This window comes from Carassius auratus, chromosome 1 (assembly GCF_003368295.1).
Source record: "Carassius auratus strain Wakin chromosome 1, ASM336829v1, whole genome shotgun sequence".
Lineage (NCBI taxonomy): Eukaryota > Metazoa > Chordata > Actinopteri > Cypriniformes > Cyprinidae > Carassius > Carassius auratus.
Window position 1 is genome coordinate 3,382,247 of NC_039243.1, and position 18,015 is coordinate 3,400,261.

An 18,015-nucleotide genomic window follows, 5' to 3' on the forward strand; every position below is an offset into this window, starting at 1 on the left:
CATTTGTGTGCAGATACTGACAAAGTTGAGGCCTGTGTTTAACTGATCTTTGAGCAGGTTTGCATGACTAAGATCTTAATTGTTTATGTAACCAAAAGAGTAATTTCAGACCAGTTTGACCATTTAGTTTATTTTACTTTATTTTACAAGTATGAAAACTTCATACCAATGTGAGAAAAATCATGGTAACAGTGTTTTAAAAAATATTTTAAAAATGATGATTCTCTGCTTCACATGAAAGTTGAGCTGATCTTCCCTGAAACATTTAAACTTCATACTGTAGGTTATAAGAAGATCGTCTGACATTATCTGCGAATTCTCTTCCTCAGGTTGTGTTTGCTGCGGCTGCTCGTCAGTTTTCTCTTCATGTTGTGTCTTCTGTGTTTTTTTGTCTGTGTTTGATGTGGAATATTTGATGAGGGGGCGGGGTCTTCTGCAGCTTCACCGGAAGGGGCGGAGCTTTCCACAGATACACCTGATTTCACATCTGCGGTTGTTTTAGAGTCAGTGGAAGCTGTTTCTGTGAAGTCTCTGTGTTCACTTGCATCAGATGCTGGACTTCGCGCTGAACTCAGAAGGTTTGTTTCTTGCTCATGACAGACATTTGCATCCGGGTTCCTGCTGAGGTCTGAAGCGCTGGACTGAGCCAGCTGACAGAGAGCGAATGCGGCTGTTTTCTCTACAGGTAAGTGATGGTCTTGTGATGTTACGGTACCCACAATCCCCTCATTCTTCAGGCTGCTGTCTGACTGATTCAGAGGACTGTCTCTCCTGGAGAGGTTGAGAGGAACCAAAGTATCCTCATCAAATCTATCATTTCCCCCTCTTTCCATCTCTCTGGATGCAGATGATGCCCTAGGCACAGAAACAATAAATAAGTATATATATATATATATATATATATATATATATATATATATATATATATATATATATTTTTTTTTTTTTTTACCATTTTTGCATTTTAAACTTTTATGTTTATCTATTCATTTAAAAATAGTTTTCATTATAATTATATAAAATATAAGAAAATGTAAAAGGAATAATATTATTTTATTAAAGATCTGAGCTCAAATGTTTGAATTTGACTTATTTTTTATTAAATAAAATTATCAATATTAATTTGTATGATGTATTATAGAAAATTATGCATCATACATAATCTATAATTATTACATTAAATAAAAATAATTTAATAATTTGTAGAAGATCTGACCTAAGGTAGATAAATGTTTATCTAATTTTAATATAATACTTTGTAAGATTGTCAGTAGCAATTATTTTTTTTTTTTTACTTTTAAATAATAAAAAGTATAATAAAATGTAAAAGTGAAACTTTAATTCATTTTTTTTAATTATTATTATTTCTACTAATCTGAACTTTATTTATTTTTTATTATGCATTATAAATAAATGATAAAACTATTTAATAAATAATTTGTAATTTTTATAATGTCTGAGATCAGAGGGATTTTTATTATTGTAATAATTAGTCAAATTATCGATAATTATTTGTCAAATTATGGTGCCTTATTATAAATAAATGATAAAACGAATTATAAGAGTAACAATTGAATAAATAATTTGTATTAGATCTGATTTCAGGGTGTTAGTTTAATTTTTGTTATATAATTGTATTTAATAATTTGTAAAATATCAATAATGATTTGTACATATACTTTGTACATATGTTGTATATATTATCATTTATATTATATATATATATATATATATATATATATATATATATATATATATAGTATTTATTATAAGTTCTGACCTCTCTGGTAGACTCCTGTCCTCTTGTACTTGTGTGGCCCCGCCCCTCTCTTCTGATTGGCTGGCTACTAATGCACACCTCTCATCTGGTGATCCGGCCATGGAGCGTCCCATCTGGGGACTCACCTGAACCTCCTTTCCCTTCACATCTGTGAGCGTATAAAGATCATATGGCACATTCAGGGCTTCGCGTCGTGGCGGAGCTGAAAACGCAGAGGCGATGTCCATCACTGAAGACACGGAGGGGTGAGTTTGCTCCGGTGGATGGTAGCGGGTGTAGCTGGGAGCAGGGACTGTGTAGTAGTACCTGAAATACTCCGGCATCGGGGGCATCGGGAGCAACATCTGAGGAAACAGTCCGTGGACGTAAGGAAGGACCGGCTCATAGATGTAGGGCTGATAGTGAGGATAAAGCGGATGAAAAGCTGTGTGGGAAAGAAACCCCGGGTGACACTGAAAATCCTCTGTTTCCTGCAGACTGGTCTTGTTTTGGAGGTTCAGAGCGGCGGGTGTGAACATGACCGGAGGCCTCCAGACCGTCCCAGGACCGTGAGGACGGAGCACTTCTGGTTTACACACAGTTGATGTGGTTTCCTCACAGACGTCTGGAGATGTCTGTGTCTCAGGGTGGTCTGTGTCCTCCTCTGACGGCCGTCCTCTGCTGGTTTCCTCCACTGCGCCGGCGCTGGAGCTGATGGAGCTGGAGACGGAGCACAGGTTGTGCTTCATGTGGTTGAACAGGTGTGATTTCTGGTTGCAGGTGAAGGGACACTGGAAGCACTGGTATCTGAAGGGCTTGCCGGGAGGACGAGGGACGTAGTGAGGCTTCTTCGGTTTGCGTTCTTTCGCAGGGATGTTCATCACGACGGAGATTGAGCAGAAGTCGTGATAGATGGTTCTTTGTAGAGAAGGATGATAGCTTGCTATAAAGAGAAACATTTGACATTTAAACATTTAAAATTGTATTTATAGTTATGTATTATTATTATTATTGTTATGTGTGTATGTAATTTATAGTATGTTTGCAGTTTGTGGTTCCTTGGGGCAATGAAAACCACACACAATGGTTATTTCATGGACCTAACAAAAAGTTTTAGGATGTGCAAAAGTAAATTTTTCATAATCCTGCTTATCTTTTATTTATGCAGAAAATAAATGTTTTTGCTGTCTAAACATCTCTTTTAGCCATAATGTGAGGGAAATAGTCAAAAAAAAAAAAAAAAGGTCAGTAAGATTTTTAAATGTTTCTGAAATAAGTCACTAACTTTGCGTATATTTGATTAGAAATCCAGTAAAAACAGTATTATTGTGAAATAGTATTACACATTAAAATAACTGTTTTCTGTGTGAATATCTGTTAAACTGTAATTTATTGCTGTGGTCAAAGCTGTATTTTCAGCATCATTCCTCCAGTCTTCAGTGTCACATGATCATCAGAAATCATTCAGATATACTGATTTACTGCTCAAGAAACATTTCTGATTATTATAGTTATGTATTATACATTTTATTTTTCAGGATTCACAGATGAATAGAAAGTTCACTTGTCCATTTTGATCAAATGAATGATCCCTGATGAATAAAAGTATAAAATCTGACCACAGACTTTAAATATCATCAAAAAATAAAAAAATAAAAATGTAGGCCTACACAAATCAATATTTTGATGTGATCCTACAGATCTCTACAGATCTGAAAATATTTCATTCAGCGGATTGTTGTTGTTATAGCTGTCTCGTCTTTAATGCTGAGTCTGTCGTCTAAATGAAGTCTTTCTGCGGTCGTCTAACTCTTCTGTTCTCCAGAAGCCTCCGGTCTGTGTCTCTGACCCACAGCACGTTCCTCTTCCAAACCTGTGCTTCAGCTCACACCCGTGTGTCGCAACACAGCTCGTCCTGCAGGTTCCTCTGGTCGCGTGGGTCTCGGATGTGTGAAAGGAGACTTGCTTTAATTCGTTCTTCTAGCTGATGATGGTACACTTGTAAAAGTGTGTGTGTTTGCCAAAAAATGGCACTGTTTATAAAGAAGATCCGTTTAATTCACACCAGAGTTATTGCTGTAGACTCCAGAAGTGATATCTTCATCAAACAGAGACTAAATATTTCAGAATCTGAATTTTATTTAGGCTACTTTACAATTTGCCAGTTCATTTCTGTGTAAGACATAACACACTCCGTGTCTAAAATTATTATTATTATTATTATTATTACTTTTGTGAATAAAACGAATAACATTACATTTGTTTACTTAAAAAGTGTATGTTTCATTTTGATCCCTGCCTTTATGATATTTACAGGCAATTTCTGATTGAAAGAGTACAATTTTAATGTATTTTAGCAGATAATAGTTGCTCATTTCGATTTCTTGCATTGCATTGTCGTGCAAAAATAAACACCTGAACCGACCAGTTTTGCTCAGTGAGTCGTATAAGGATATACACATCTGTTTTAGCCCTGTTTTTCGTCTCATAAATGCTCAGGGTTTGAGTTTGTCATTCTTACCTTTCACTGTGTCCTGGAGCAGGAGCACCGTCGCCCTCGGTCTGTTCTCGGTCTGTAACAGGTGTCGGGACGTCTGGAGAGCTCTACCTGTCTGCGCGAGTCACACCTGTGAAGGGGGCGGAGCTCCGGATCCATTTGTGGCGCCCTGAGGATACACAACCTTCGCGCGCCCGCGGGTACATCACACTCACATGCTCTGAGATGCAGTGTGTTGTATATGTTATTAACTCCTTGACAGCTCTACAGTGCACGTGGAGCCGCTCAGATCATTTGATAAGGAATATTTGGGATTGAATGAGATCTCTTTGCAGATTTTGGTATCTTGTGCAAATTTGAGAAGCTGCAAACTCCTTGTGCAAAAGTCTCCATTGCAGACAAATACATACATACATACATACATACATACATACATACATACATACATACATACATATATATATATATATATATATTCTTCAGTGGTAATCTCAACCGATCATATTTTAATAGAAATAAATGCATATGTAGTGTGTCTGGAATGATCGGAATGCACTTGATCGAGATGTTTCTCTGTCCGGAGGGCACAGACATCCCAGCACAGACATCCCAGCGTGACTCTCTCTCTCTCTCTCTCTCTCTCTCTCTCTCTCTCTCTCTCTCTGTGTGTGTGTGTGTGTGTGTGTCTGATGGAGGGTTCGAGGCGTGGCAGTTTGACTGAATCAGCTGGAGTGTAACAGGAGTGTTGGGAGGTGAGCAGGTGAGGACAGACACAGACAGGTCTGCGCAGGTGAGCAGCTCAACAGTTCTCGAGTACAACAGAGAAGCAGTATTATTACTAAAATAATAGATCCAGTTCACACACACACACACACACACACACAGTTTTTATTCCTTTATTTTTATATATATAAATGATACAGTTTAACTAATTATATCTTCCGTTTTGAATCTTATTTTTTATTTATTTGTTAATTTTTTAAGGTAATGCTATATTATTATGTATTGATTTTAGTTTTTTTTATCTAAAGTAATGTCTTTAAAAATTTATCTTTTTAAATCATATAGATTTTGTTCATTTATATTCGTTGTTTTGAGTAATTGCTAACTATTACTTTAAGGTAGGTTACGTCACGTGTGACGTTGAAGGAATGTCCGTCCAATCACAACAGCTCGTGCTGACTGACAGCGGTCCAGACGAAACAGATGCACGTCCGCGTTTTCTCTCGTCCAATCATCGCGCCGCTCCCGCCTTGACGCGGAAGTGACCTGGAGGTGAAGGAAGAGCCAAAACCGGTTTTTATGCAGTCTATGGCTAAAACACACTCGATCTCAAACTTTACACTGGCGTCTTTAACACTCGGAGAGCGGGACGAGCTCAGGTCTGATCCTCCTCTGATCGTGTTTGAGAGATGCGCGGCGCGCGCGTGCACGCGTCCAGCTGGAGCGCGCTGAAGCAGCAGAGGGCGTCAGTGCTCTCAGTCCTCACAATATCACACGCATCTGAAAACAAATATCAGTGACTGTAAGGAAAGTCAGCACAAACACATTGCTAGCGAAGCATTAGACAAATAGACGTTTGTTAGGTATTAAATGAACCTGTGAAGAATTAAACGATACATCTGTTTTTGAAAATAATTATATAATAATTAATAACTAGCACTTTGTGTTTGTGACACGTTAGTGGGATATACCCACACTTGTGATCATTATGCTAATGTGTCAGAATCATGGTTCAGACATGGAATTCCATTCCACTGATCTCTGTTCTGTTCTTTGGTACTCTATTCTGCACTATTCTATTCCATTGTGCTTTATTCTGTCCCATTCTGTTGAGCTCTATTCTATATATTTTCTATTTGTTTTCTGTGGTGCTCTATTTTGTTCAATTTTGTTGTTCTCTTTTCTATTCTATTCTATTCTATTCTATTCTATTCTGTCATTGTGCTATATTCTGTCCCATTCTGTTGTGATGATATTATAATTTTTGTACTCTTCTCTTCCATTCCATTGTACTCCATGCTATTTTATTCAGTTGTGCTCTATTCTATTCACTTAACTTTTCTCTATTATGTTCTATTAAGTTGCTATATATTTTAATCTATTGTACTTTGTTCTGTTCTATTCTCTTCTATTCTGTAGTTTCAGCCGGTGGTCATGGCGTGTTAAATGGGTCTGATTGGCTGGACGAGTGTGCCTGTGCGCGTGTGTGCATGTATGTGTGTGCGTGTGCGTGTGTGTGTGTGTGTGTGTGTGTGTGTGCGTGTGTGTGTGTGTGTGTGAGTGTTTGTGTGTGTGTGTGTGTGTGTGTATGAGTGTTTGTGTGTGTGTGTGTGTGTGTGTGTGTGTGTGTGTGTATGTGTGTGTGTGTGTGTTTGTGTGTGTGTGTGTGTTGAAGGTCCTGAGCGTCTGGCTCTCAGTCTGAACACACAGCCAAAGTAAACTCTTCAGAGTGCTGTGTGTGTGATTGGAGCGAGTTGAGAACATAATGGTAATGGTAATGGTTTTTCTTCACCAGACGCTGTGTGATGTGTCTGTCTGAACACAATAGATCACCGACGGTCAGAACATATCTGATGCTTTAGACAGTGATTTCTGACCAATGAGATAACTAGACACATTAGTGTGGAATAGAAACACAATGACAGGCTTGTTGGACAAAAACCAATGCGTTTATAACCTTTGATGACTTTACTTCATGGTTCGTCATCTTATGCCATGTGTTTTTATCTTAACTGATGCAATAAATCCTGTCTTTTCCAATAAAGAAGCTGCTAATGTGTTGTTTTTGGACATCATCTTGTCGATGGCTTGGTTTCTGTTTTATACACAGTGTGCTGTGTAGCTCCGCCCACAGAGAAAACCTCACTGGTTCAAAATCACACTCCACATCAAATATGATCTGATCGGCTCTGATTATTAAAGTTTAAAGCCTTTAAATGAGGAAAGTAAAATGACCTGATGCTGCTTTGCCTGTTTACACTAGCATTCAGAAGAATTTTGAGTCTCTTCTGCTCAACAAAGATGCATTAATTTAATCGGGAATATAGTAAAAATTTGAAATATGTGACCTGTCATGGAAACCAGTGACACAAGTCGGCAGCACAACTTTCGAGCAAAATGAGAAAGAAGCGTTTTTTTTTTTTTTTCAAAATTGGTGATTTTCGTTTTTTTGCAGAATCTGTTAGTTGATATCACAAAGAAGCCTCTCCGTGTTTGAGATAGCAGTATTGGTATATTTAAAAATGTACATTTTGAGGTTGAAATCATTTAGTTTGTCGGAGATTCTAGCACGCAGTAGGGGCGTTTCATTGTCTGTGTATTTCCACACTGGATAAGCCGGCTTTTGTTTCTTTTGTTATTGCCCCCGCCCTCCGAGGGAAGCGTGGCTACTTAATATGCAGCGATCTGACCGGCTCTAGCTGATATCAAAATTCAGTGAAGATGGACCCCGCAAAGATGAACGCAGACGAGCTGAACCGTGGCCGTTACACCGAAAATGTTTTGAAGTACTTGAAGACAAGCCGGATGCTTATAAACAACACTCACTGATTCTGAAGATGATCTGAGCAAAGATGAAAGCGGCATAATAAGACTGTAATATCCCTAATCTACAGCTGAGCGAAGATGATGACGAGGAAGAATGTGTTGGACTGGCGTCAGACGAGTTGGACCGTAAGATATCAGAGGCTATATCGATAGTAACATTTGATGGGGATAAAGACAGAGAAATGGGGAAAATCCGTAACATTTAGAGGCAAACAGACGCACAGTGCAAACTTCGGATCTGGGAGAATACTTTTCTGTTTCTTATGGGGTGAGTTTCCATAAACATCAAAGTTTGTTGTTTTGTGTTCATTCTAAGAACACACGTTATCTCATGTTTAGTCCATGTTCAGACCTTCCCATATCTACCTATTGTTATTAGCTAGCTCATCGGTTATCACAGAATCCTGTTAAAAAAGTCCTAATGCTACACAAAGAAATCAATTCACCAAGTTTTATGTAGAAAACCAGCAAATAACAAATAAAATTAGCATCAATATGTACTTTTTTTTACATAAACATTAAAATAATAACATTAAAAATGATGGCCACATTTTAAAGATTAAAGATTTTTTATAAAAAGATAAAACTCACATATTTCAGCTTCTAAATCATTTTTATAAAAGTCAAAAAAGATAAATTACTGACATTTACAATACACATTCTCCTTTATCATTAATAGTATGCGGTCCGATTTTTCCCGTTGTGTCTGTCGTTGCTATGCAGGGGGTATGGCTTATCTAAATGAGATGTAAATGAGCCCCATTGTCACTCGCAGCAGTGAGAACTGCACAGTCTTTTTGAGCTTTTTTGAGTGCCTACCTTCAAATGACCACAACTTCTCCAAATATTATCAGATTTCCATGTGTTAGTTGGAAAGCTTGGAGACTACACTTTCAGAATCTGTGAATAACTCAAAATGCCCCAGAACCGACTTGTGTCCCTACTTTCCGTGATTGGTCACAAATATGTAAAATTTAAAATTGTAAAAAAAAAAAAGAAAAAAAAAAAAAAACTTTTCTATGTGAATATGTGTTAAAGTGTCATTTATTCCTGTGATGTGCAGCTGTATTTTCAGCATCATTCCTCCAGTCTTCAGTGTCACATGAGTTGTGCACAGTTGTGCCGCTTAATTTATTTATTTTTGTGGAAAATGAGATATTTTATTTTTTCAGGTTTCTTTGAGGAACAGAAAGTTCAAAAGAATTTAGATGTTTTTAACTAGATATATGTTTCATAACATTAAACATGATTTAATTTATGCATTTAGCCGACGCTTTTATACAAAGCAACTTACAGTGCATTCAGGCTATCCATTTCTTTCTTTCTTTTTTTTTTTTTTTTTACCTAACATGACCCATGTCCCCATTTTTCTGATCTGTCTCAGTTTGGAATGAGTGGCATCTTCTCACTGCTCACTGTGTAGCATTCCGCAACTGGCTGTCAGTCTCATTCTGTGTGTGTGTGTGTGTGTGTGTGTGTGTGTGTGTGTGTGTGTGTGTGTGTGCGTGTGTGTGTGTGTGTGTGTGCGTGTGTGTGTGTGTGATGAGCTCTCGCCTGCACGTGTGTGTGCTGTGAGACAGTGAACGCTGCTTTTGTTTAAAGCTTTGTTAATAGTCATTGAGCGGTCAATTCTTCTGACTGACGTCTGGACTGTGTTCATGAGTGAGTTTGTTGGGAGTTTCTGTTCCCTGGACTCAGACCGAGTCTGGAATAAAACACTCCTAATGGAAACATCATGGTGTCATTTTCTGTGTTTGTGCTGCCCAGCTGTGGAGAGAACTGAGAAATGTGTGAACATGAGTGTTTTCAGATACTCAAACCTGATTTCAGTGCTAAACGTACAGTATGTTACCTGAACGACTTTATAACAGTATTTTGAGGAAACAGATCAACAGCTGTCAGCTGGTTTAATAAATGATCTCTCTATCCCTAATAAAGCAGATTAAATAAACATGTTGATATACAGTCAGCAGTAATGATAACACATCTGGTTTAAACACACAGATGTTTGACGGAAACTCTAGCTCCTTCTGCGGTTTAACATCCTCAAGTCTGAAATGAAATGTAGAACAAGCCTTGAGAAAATATGGTTAATTAATAATTCAGAATAAATCTAATAATTGATTCCCAGCTAATGCTAGAACGTTCTGTTATTGTCTGGATAAAAAAGAACCTACAGAGAATGCTGCTAACATGTTATATTATTTGGTTCCCAAAAACAGCTGTGTGAGAACGCTAGGGGAATATTCTGTGGTTGATGGCTAAATAAATACATATCTTAGCAGTTTTTCCAATTTTCCAAACAACCAAGACCAACTGACCAAGGAGAAATGTTATAAACTAAACAATTCCCTTCTTTCTGTCAGTTTCAAGATGCCAAACAGAAGACACTTCATGTTGTCCTTGGTGTTCACTTTCCCAGCTTTAGCTTCTTCTTCCAGGTTAAAGGTTACAGTATCATAAGACAGCAGCGCACTGGGTCAGTCTCATGTAATGTGTTGCATTCATTCTGAGATCGAGTTTCCAGCCTTGTGTGATTCTGAAACCACAGTTTTATTAATCCTTCATGTAAAAAATGAACCAGTCTCTAGCACTTACTGTTTTTCATGAATTTCTGCCAAGTTGGATCATTTTGAATTCTTACTGCTGTAGGCTACTTTCTCTCAAAAATTAAAAATAACACCAGGAACATGCATTACGAAAGTAAAAAGTATTTATTTATTATTATTATTTTATTTTATTTTGGCAGATCGGTGCATTCCAGTGATTATCTGGATAAGTGCCCTGGACCAGAACAGTCTGAAGTGAAAATTATTTATTTATTTATTTTCAATTTGAATATTTCTACATCATCTGAAAGCTGACAACTATTTGAAAAAATCTGGAATCTGAGGCTGCAAAAAATAAATAAATAAATAAAAATGTAATATTCTAAATAGGCCTATTGAGAAACCGCCTTTAAAGTTGTTCAAATGAAGTCATTTACAATGCATATTTGATATATTTACAAAATATCTTCATGGACCTTTATATCCTAATGATTTTTGGCATAAAACTAAAATCTATAATTTTGATCCATACTATGTATTTTGAGAAACTCTCCAGTAAAATCATTACACCTCGGACTGACTGTGCTTTAACAGACGCTGCATGATCAGCCTCAACGCAAGGAAATCCAACAACAGCTGATTGTGATTTAAAGTCATGCGTAAACTATTTCATGATGGATGTATCAGTAGGCCTATCTATCAACCTGATTGATTTATGGTCTGCTATTTTTGTATGCCAATTAAAACGCAGAGACAGTTTTAGTAACATCTATTACCGGAACAGCATACTAGGCTATATTCAATATTTCTTAACTACTGAGCTGAATTCACACATTTTCTGTATTTACGACGTACTTTAATGAACTTTTGTCAAAAAGGGCAGTATACTGCACTGCATGGAGTCCCACATCCCACAATGCCATGAATTAAACTTGAAAAGATTTCTAAAGGTCTATTGAGGCATCACTATTGGTTTGCACAATGTTTTCTGTGTGTTCTTTCTGATATCCTAATCATATACAGCATGTTATAAGCCTGACATTATTTGACCCCTATCCTCCTTACTGAAGTAAACAACAAAAAATAAATAAACAGCTAAAACCAGTCTAAGCTGGTTAGCTGGTATTAGCTGGTCGTCCAGACCTGTCCGGGGTCAGAGCCTCAGGTCAGAAACATCAGTGTGTGACTGAAGAACACAGCCACAGAGACTACAGCGCGCTCTGCTGGACTCTGCTTGGTCATAAACCTCTCTCTATTATGGGAAGTGGTGGGACAAACTAAAGTGTTATTTATTTTTTCAAATAAATTTATCCAAAGATGTTTTTTTGCCTTTGTTTTGTATTTTTATATGGTTTTCATCACGCGGATGTAAGTTTAAGTGCTCGTTTTATAAATAAGTCTGCTTTAGTTCGTCATTCCACGCTATAAAAATGGGAATGTGACGTCATTATCAATAGCTGATACAGCTGTATACAATTTATTAATGTGTTACTTTTTAAATATGATGGTTAGTAGTTGTATTTATCTTATTTTAACAAGTCTCTTCTATGACAATCAGCAGATATCAAAATCAGTCAGGCTAAATAAAACAGGGTCAGGGGTATGGAATGCCAATCATGCCATAATTAGAAATAAATTAATAAATGTACAAAGAAAAAAAAAATATTTATAATTTTATTTCCTTATGTATTTTTTCTATTTTACCACTTTTTTATACATTAATTTATTTCCACTTTTATTTATTTTCTCGTTTATGTATTTATTTAAGTATTTATTTATTTCTTCATTTATTTATTTCTACATGTATTTATTTGTAAGTGTATTTATTTCCACATTTCTTTATTTCTACATTTCTTTGCCTGTAGGGTAATGAGAGGGTGTGTTTTATCGAGTCAGATGAGGCGAGGTGTAAGCTGTGAGGCCACAGTGACCCCTTGTGGTGCCCAAACAAGAACAAGAAGTGTAGCCTATATGACGCACCTACGTAAATAAATAAATGTAAAAGTTAAATTATAAATAATTATCTATTTTTGCTTTATATATATATATATATATATATATATATATATATATATATATATATATATATATATATATATATATATATATATATATATATATATATTAGTTTTTTTTTTTACATTTATTTGTAAATGTATTTATTTATTTCTAACCATGACTGGATTCTTCATTCCATACAAGATGTCTGCAATGGAAGAGAGTGAAGGTGCATATAGTAAATCCTTTTTTTTTTTTTTTTTTTACAGTCCGGTTTGGGTGGACTATATTTTTGTCATTTTATTGGGTTAATGTTGATGCTTCATCTAGAGATTGTGCATGGGGCAGCTGTGGCTGCAGTGAATGGAGAATGGTGTTGGGTTTCTTGCTTTAGTATGACATTCATTCCTGCTACATGAGATGTCTCTGTGATGCAATGCCCTGTTACTGCATTTCTGTATACAATTTTATTGATTTCTAATATAGCCATGGTGTCATAATGATAGTATTAAAAGGTGAATTAATTCAGGTATACCTATATAGGACACGCTGAAGGCCTAGGTGTGAAGTGCATGGCCTCCATTGTTGGGATCCTTTTCCCCAAATGATGAACGATAAAAACACTGAAAGCGAATCAGAAGCCTTCTGACTCTAAAGCACACAATAAAGTTTAAGTTATTGTACTATGTAAGAACAGACCTGGGCCCGGTTCCCCAAAACGTTCTTATCGCTAAGTAGTTCTTAACCTATTCCTAAACCTCTCTCTTAGCGTTATGGCACGATTCCCGACACGTTCGAACGCTAAGTATATCTTCTGTAAGTCATACTTTCGTAAGGTTGGTCTGGACCATTCGTAAACTCTCTCTTAGCGTTGTTTGAGCTCAAGACGCTACTGTACAGCAGTCTTTAGAAATCAGCGCAGCGCAGTACAAGTCAAACTATGGTATGTTGACAATGTTGTGGCTCAACAATTTTATGTTATTTTTTAAGACTCATAATAAATTATGTTCGCAATGGATACAGGCGTATTTATGAAGTTGACTTTATGTGATATCAGAACTAATATGATGGTAATTAGCCTAGGCTTTTTCGTAATGTCATTAAAGCGAATTGACAATCAATCTTTTGATAATTAAAATCTGACAAACAATTTGGCTCTAAATGGCTAAGATCTATAAATGGGTAAACATGGTGGTGTCCAGTAAGCAACCAACTATGGCAGCGATCCAACGTGTCCTTGTATTGAATCAAAGACGGAGCCGGACGCGGAGCCGTTTAGTCCATGTCAATTTTTTTATTCGGCAAAACTTAAGCCCTTTTGACATTTTGCATGACGTGGCTATATTAAAAAAAGATTCGCCTCCCAAGACAACTCATTATGGAGCTGCTGGACCTTCTCAGACCTTCGCTTGCCAGGCTAACGCGGCGGAATTTGGTTTTAAGCCCTGAAGCCCAGCGCTACGTTTTTTTTTTTTGTTGTTGTTTTTTTTGCTACAGAGAGATTCATCGAGGTCGTGGGAGAGGGCTACGGCCTAATCAAGACCTCGGTGTGGAGGTGCGTCCACACTGTCACCAACGCCCTTCTGTGCCATGCCGGGGATTACATCCTGGTGGATGGCACACTCATCACTATCGCCAATCCATCAGTGATCGATCAGGCGTACATATTGCGAAAGGGAGACGTGGCCATAAACGTGCAGGTTATAGTGGACCACAGGGGTGTGATCTCCAACCTGGTGGCAATGTCCAGCAAAGCTTCAAGTTCCTCCGACGAGAGGCTTTTTTACGTTGCTTTCCCAGTATATTTTGTATCTAACTCTCTCTCTCTCTGTTCATTGTAGATAGGTTGCTTTTTATTAAAAACATAAACCAATTTCAATCAATACTGCATTAAACAGAAGTAACTGCAGCTGCTTGCCAGTCAATTCAGATTGTAAAGTACCTTACCATTAATATAAAGTGTATTATATAATTTTTATAAGTCGTTAAACCCATGTCAAGAAGCGACACAAGTGGCACAACGGGATAAGGAGGGTGGATGATTAGCGAGGGATACCCGGTTCTTCTAACCGTCACAACATATCGTGTGAACATATTACTGACCATTTGATAATTTAATTTATAGTCTATATTATACTGATAACTTAGACTATGTTAAATAGATGTTACTGTAATGATTTGAGGAATGTTTTATTTGCATAGAACGTGTTGTCCTTCTTAACGCTGTATTGCAACTTCGCGTGAAGTGGAAAATCGATTCCTGAGCAATCGATGGCAACTAACTTTGGAGCTAAGAAGACGTCGAAAGATAAACAACTTTGTTAAGATTTATCTTTCGAGGTCTTCTTAGCGCCCTAAGAGTGAGCGTTATCGGGAAACCGGGCCCTGGTCTTCAACATGCGCAAAAGATTATTCTCTGCTGCATAAATGTGTGCGACTACATAATGTTAGAAAAATAATAGACATCGAACATTCCTTTATTTCCTGTTAAAATGCATAAAATTATATAAAAGTATCTCAACATCACATTGGCAATGACGTGATGAAACTGTACTGTGTCAAGCTGATGTACACATCAAAACCATATCAACAAGAATTCACCATCAGATGTGATCTGGATGAGTAGGGATGCATCTCTACTGTCACATATCATTACAACATCACCAAACACATTTAAACTGTAATGAAATTTTAAAATATTAAACATGCATTAAAATTAGCATGACATTCTTATAGTTTGTGGTGTATATATATATACATATATATATATATATATATATATGCAATCTACCACAAACAGAAATAATTTCAGTGGTGGTTATTTAGGTCATTGTACCTAGATTTGGTGTGTATGTGAGGGAAGTTACAGCTCGACTAGCTGCATTAGATTCCTGTTGAAACACTTTCTGTTAATAGCACGTTTTGTCATTTTCCATGAAGTCTCGATGTTACATCATCATTTGCCTTAGTCACTCTATGGTAAGCATCTGTTTTTGTGTTTTGTGTCTGTTTTTTATATTTCATAAAACAAGTTTGAAGATTATATATATATATATGTTACAATTTCAGTTTTACAATTTTTTTTTTTTACAGAACGTGTTTCAACATGCATTTAATGCAGACAGTCAATGCTGTAACTTCCCACACAGATGCAGTCTTAAAGGTCCTGTTTTTCGTGATCCCATGTTTTAAACTTTAGTTAGTGTGTAATGTTGTTGTTAGAGTATAAATAATATCTGTAAAATTCTAAAGCTCAAACTTCAATGCCAAGAGAGATATTTGATTTAACAGAATTGGCCTACAACGAACGACCCGTTTGGACTACATCCCTCTAGTTCCTGCAGTAATGACGTCACTAAAACAGTGTTTTGACTAAACTTCGCCCACATGAATTCACAAACGGGGGGCGTGGCATGGTCTTGTTGCACTCCAATGGAGAAGAGGAAGAGTTGTGTTTGTGTTTGTCGCATTTAATCGAAACGCTGTTATTTTCATCTCGGAGTCCAATCATCTTTGTTTGGGCTTCCCAGGGACGCTTTACTTATAGATCAATGGTTACAATTTATGTTTAACTCGGTTCTCAAAAATTATAATCCACATGTAAAACTGTGTGCAGCACATTTTGCTGAAGACAGCTTCCTCAATCTCAATCAGTTTAATGCCGGATTTGAACAAAGATAATTCTTGAAAGATGGAGCAGTTCCCTCTTTGTCTGGAGAAGGCGTTGTTTATGGTTGTATTTGAAGTGTATTTTATTATTTAAATAAATTATTATTTTATTATTTAAGAGCGTGTGTTTAACAGTTTCTGTAACTTATTACACAAAGGGCAACGCTGTTTAGCTTTGTTAACTAGATGTTAGGGCTGTGCAAAAAATAGAATGTGAAAAACATAAAGTAAAAATGCTCCTGTGATTAGAAGTACATCTCCAGCACTTGCGTTCAGATCAGGATTGCCAGGTTTTCAAAACAAATCCTACCCACTTGCTTCTCAAAACTAGCCCAATCACGTTTCCAGGAGGGCCGCGTGCACTAAGCTGGTGGCACTAAACTCGTCACGTATTTCTGAAGGAGCGACTTTATAGAACAAGGAAGACATCAGCCCGTTTTTATGACAGTGAAAACAGAGATAAGTGAATTGTGTGAAAAATACTGTGTTTTTACACGCGAAACATGAACACATGTTATATTGCACACTGTAAACACAATCAAAGCTTCAAAAACACATGAAAAACAGGACCTTTAACAAAAAATCCAGGTTCAATGATGTAAACAACCACTTCTGAAATCCTTCTAGTTTGTGTGTTGGTACGACTGACCAGCACTTTAACTACCGGCAATCAACAGAGAAGGAAAAATGTGAAGTGACTTGACACAATTAAATTACTATTATAAACATTTGATTTAAAGCTGCAGTAACTGTTTACTTTCAGCTGAAGTCCAGCTTCATTTACAATCCATTGGGCAGGTCCTGGATGATTTGACTGTGCTGTAAATCACTGATGAATCCATCATCACAATGTATCTGTGGAACGACATAATCAAATATGAAGGGAGAACTTTTTTGTAGACTGATGGAGAGCCAAAACAAGTCATTCAGGAGCTCATCAAAGTTCAGTCAGTTCAGAGGGATCATGCAAGTTGTTTTATATATATATATATATATATATATATATATATATATATATATATATATATATATATATATATGAATAAAATAAAAAAGAGAAAATGTTTCAAATCTATTTAGTTTCTCACCCCACCGCTGAATCAGGATGGTCCATTCTCAGATTCTCATAATCGCTTTCATTGTTTCTGATGTGTTGGATGTTTGAGTAATTTGTCTGTCCTGCGGTCTGATCTGATCTGTTGGCAGAAACTCTGTCATACAGACCATCATCAAAGTGGTTTCTGTCTGAGCTGGAAGGCAGGCGAAGCTGGAGAAAGAAGCCAAGACATTTCAGAAAAATAAACTATAAAACTAAAATCACCTGCATGAGATTCCTGTTCCTGCAAACATTAGATCCCTATAAGAAGATTTAATAAAACGCACTGATTTCTCATTCTTTGACATGCTGGATTCAGATACCAAAGTCAAAAATATATTGTACATCACTGCACCGCATGTAATTTAACTTAAGATGGATGATATTTCTACACTGTATGTTCTGACCTGAATCTGCCTTGCGTCTGACACTGCACTTCCTTGTCTCTTCCTGTAGAGCAGAGATAAACATAATTAATAATTATGAATGAGTACACCAATGTGAAATATGAAACCAAAGATCTCACCTCATGAACATGATGATGCAGATAAGAAATAAAACTCCACATCCGACTGCAATCACTACAGCTGTGTACAGGACTCTATTATGTCCACCTAAAACAGAAAATATTAATACTAAAATATGACATAATGTCTACATAGGAATAGAAACCATGATTTTTTTTATCTGCAAGATTGAACATGCTTGATGTGAATCTTGCACTAACATATATTTTGCTTTTTGCTCTTTATATGTTGCATATAGCATATTTCAGTTCATTAAATATAATTGTTTAAACAATTATACACAAACCATTAAAAAAAATACTTTAATCTAATTTGTTTTATATTTAGATTCTGATATCTCTGTGTGCAGCAAATGTTCCTCTACTCTAATA

At 36.6% G+C, this 18,015-nt stretch overlaps 1 protein-coding gene and 1 long non-coding RNA gene across 2 annotated transcripts; both read right to left on the bottom strand.

Moving 5' to 3' along the window:
* Positions 1 to 112: 112 nt before the first annotated feature.
* On the bottom strand, positions 113 to 4,393 carry LOC113117169 (uncharacterized). Its single transcript, XM_026285676.1, has 3 exons — positions 4,281 to 4,393; positions 1,781 to 2,702; positions 113 to 855 (listed from the first exon to the last, which is right to left on the bottom strand). The coding sequence occupies exons 2-3, from the start codon at positions 2,638 to 2,640 to the stop codon at positions 306 to 308; spliced, it is 1,410 nt and encodes a 469-aa protein (XP_026141461.1). The 5' UTR covers positions 2,641 to 2,702; positions 4,281 to 4,393; the 3' UTR covers positions 113 to 305.
* Positions 4,394 to 17,141: 12,748 nt separating this feature from the next.
* LOC113118654 (uncharacterized) lies at positions 17,142 to 17,739 on the bottom strand. The gene is made up of 3 exons (XR_003294351.1): positions 17,644 to 17,739; positions 17,525 to 17,567; positions 17,142 to 17,288 (listed from the first exon to the last, which is right to left on the bottom strand). It is a non-coding gene; the product is annotated as an uncharacterized LOC113118654 (long non-coding RNA).
* Positions 17,740 to 18,015: the final 276 nt, after the last annotated feature.

Excerpts from the sequence above, each read along its gene's own strand:
- LOC113117169 (XM_026285676.1), bottom strand. The coding sequence starts at position 2,640 with ATGAACATCCCTGCGAAAGAACGCAAACCGAAGAAGCCTCACTACGTC. Across the intron at positions 856-1,780 it reads GACAGGAGTCTACCAGAGAG|GGCATCATCTGCATCCAGAG; the intron begins GTCAGAACTTAT and ends TTCTGTGCCTAG.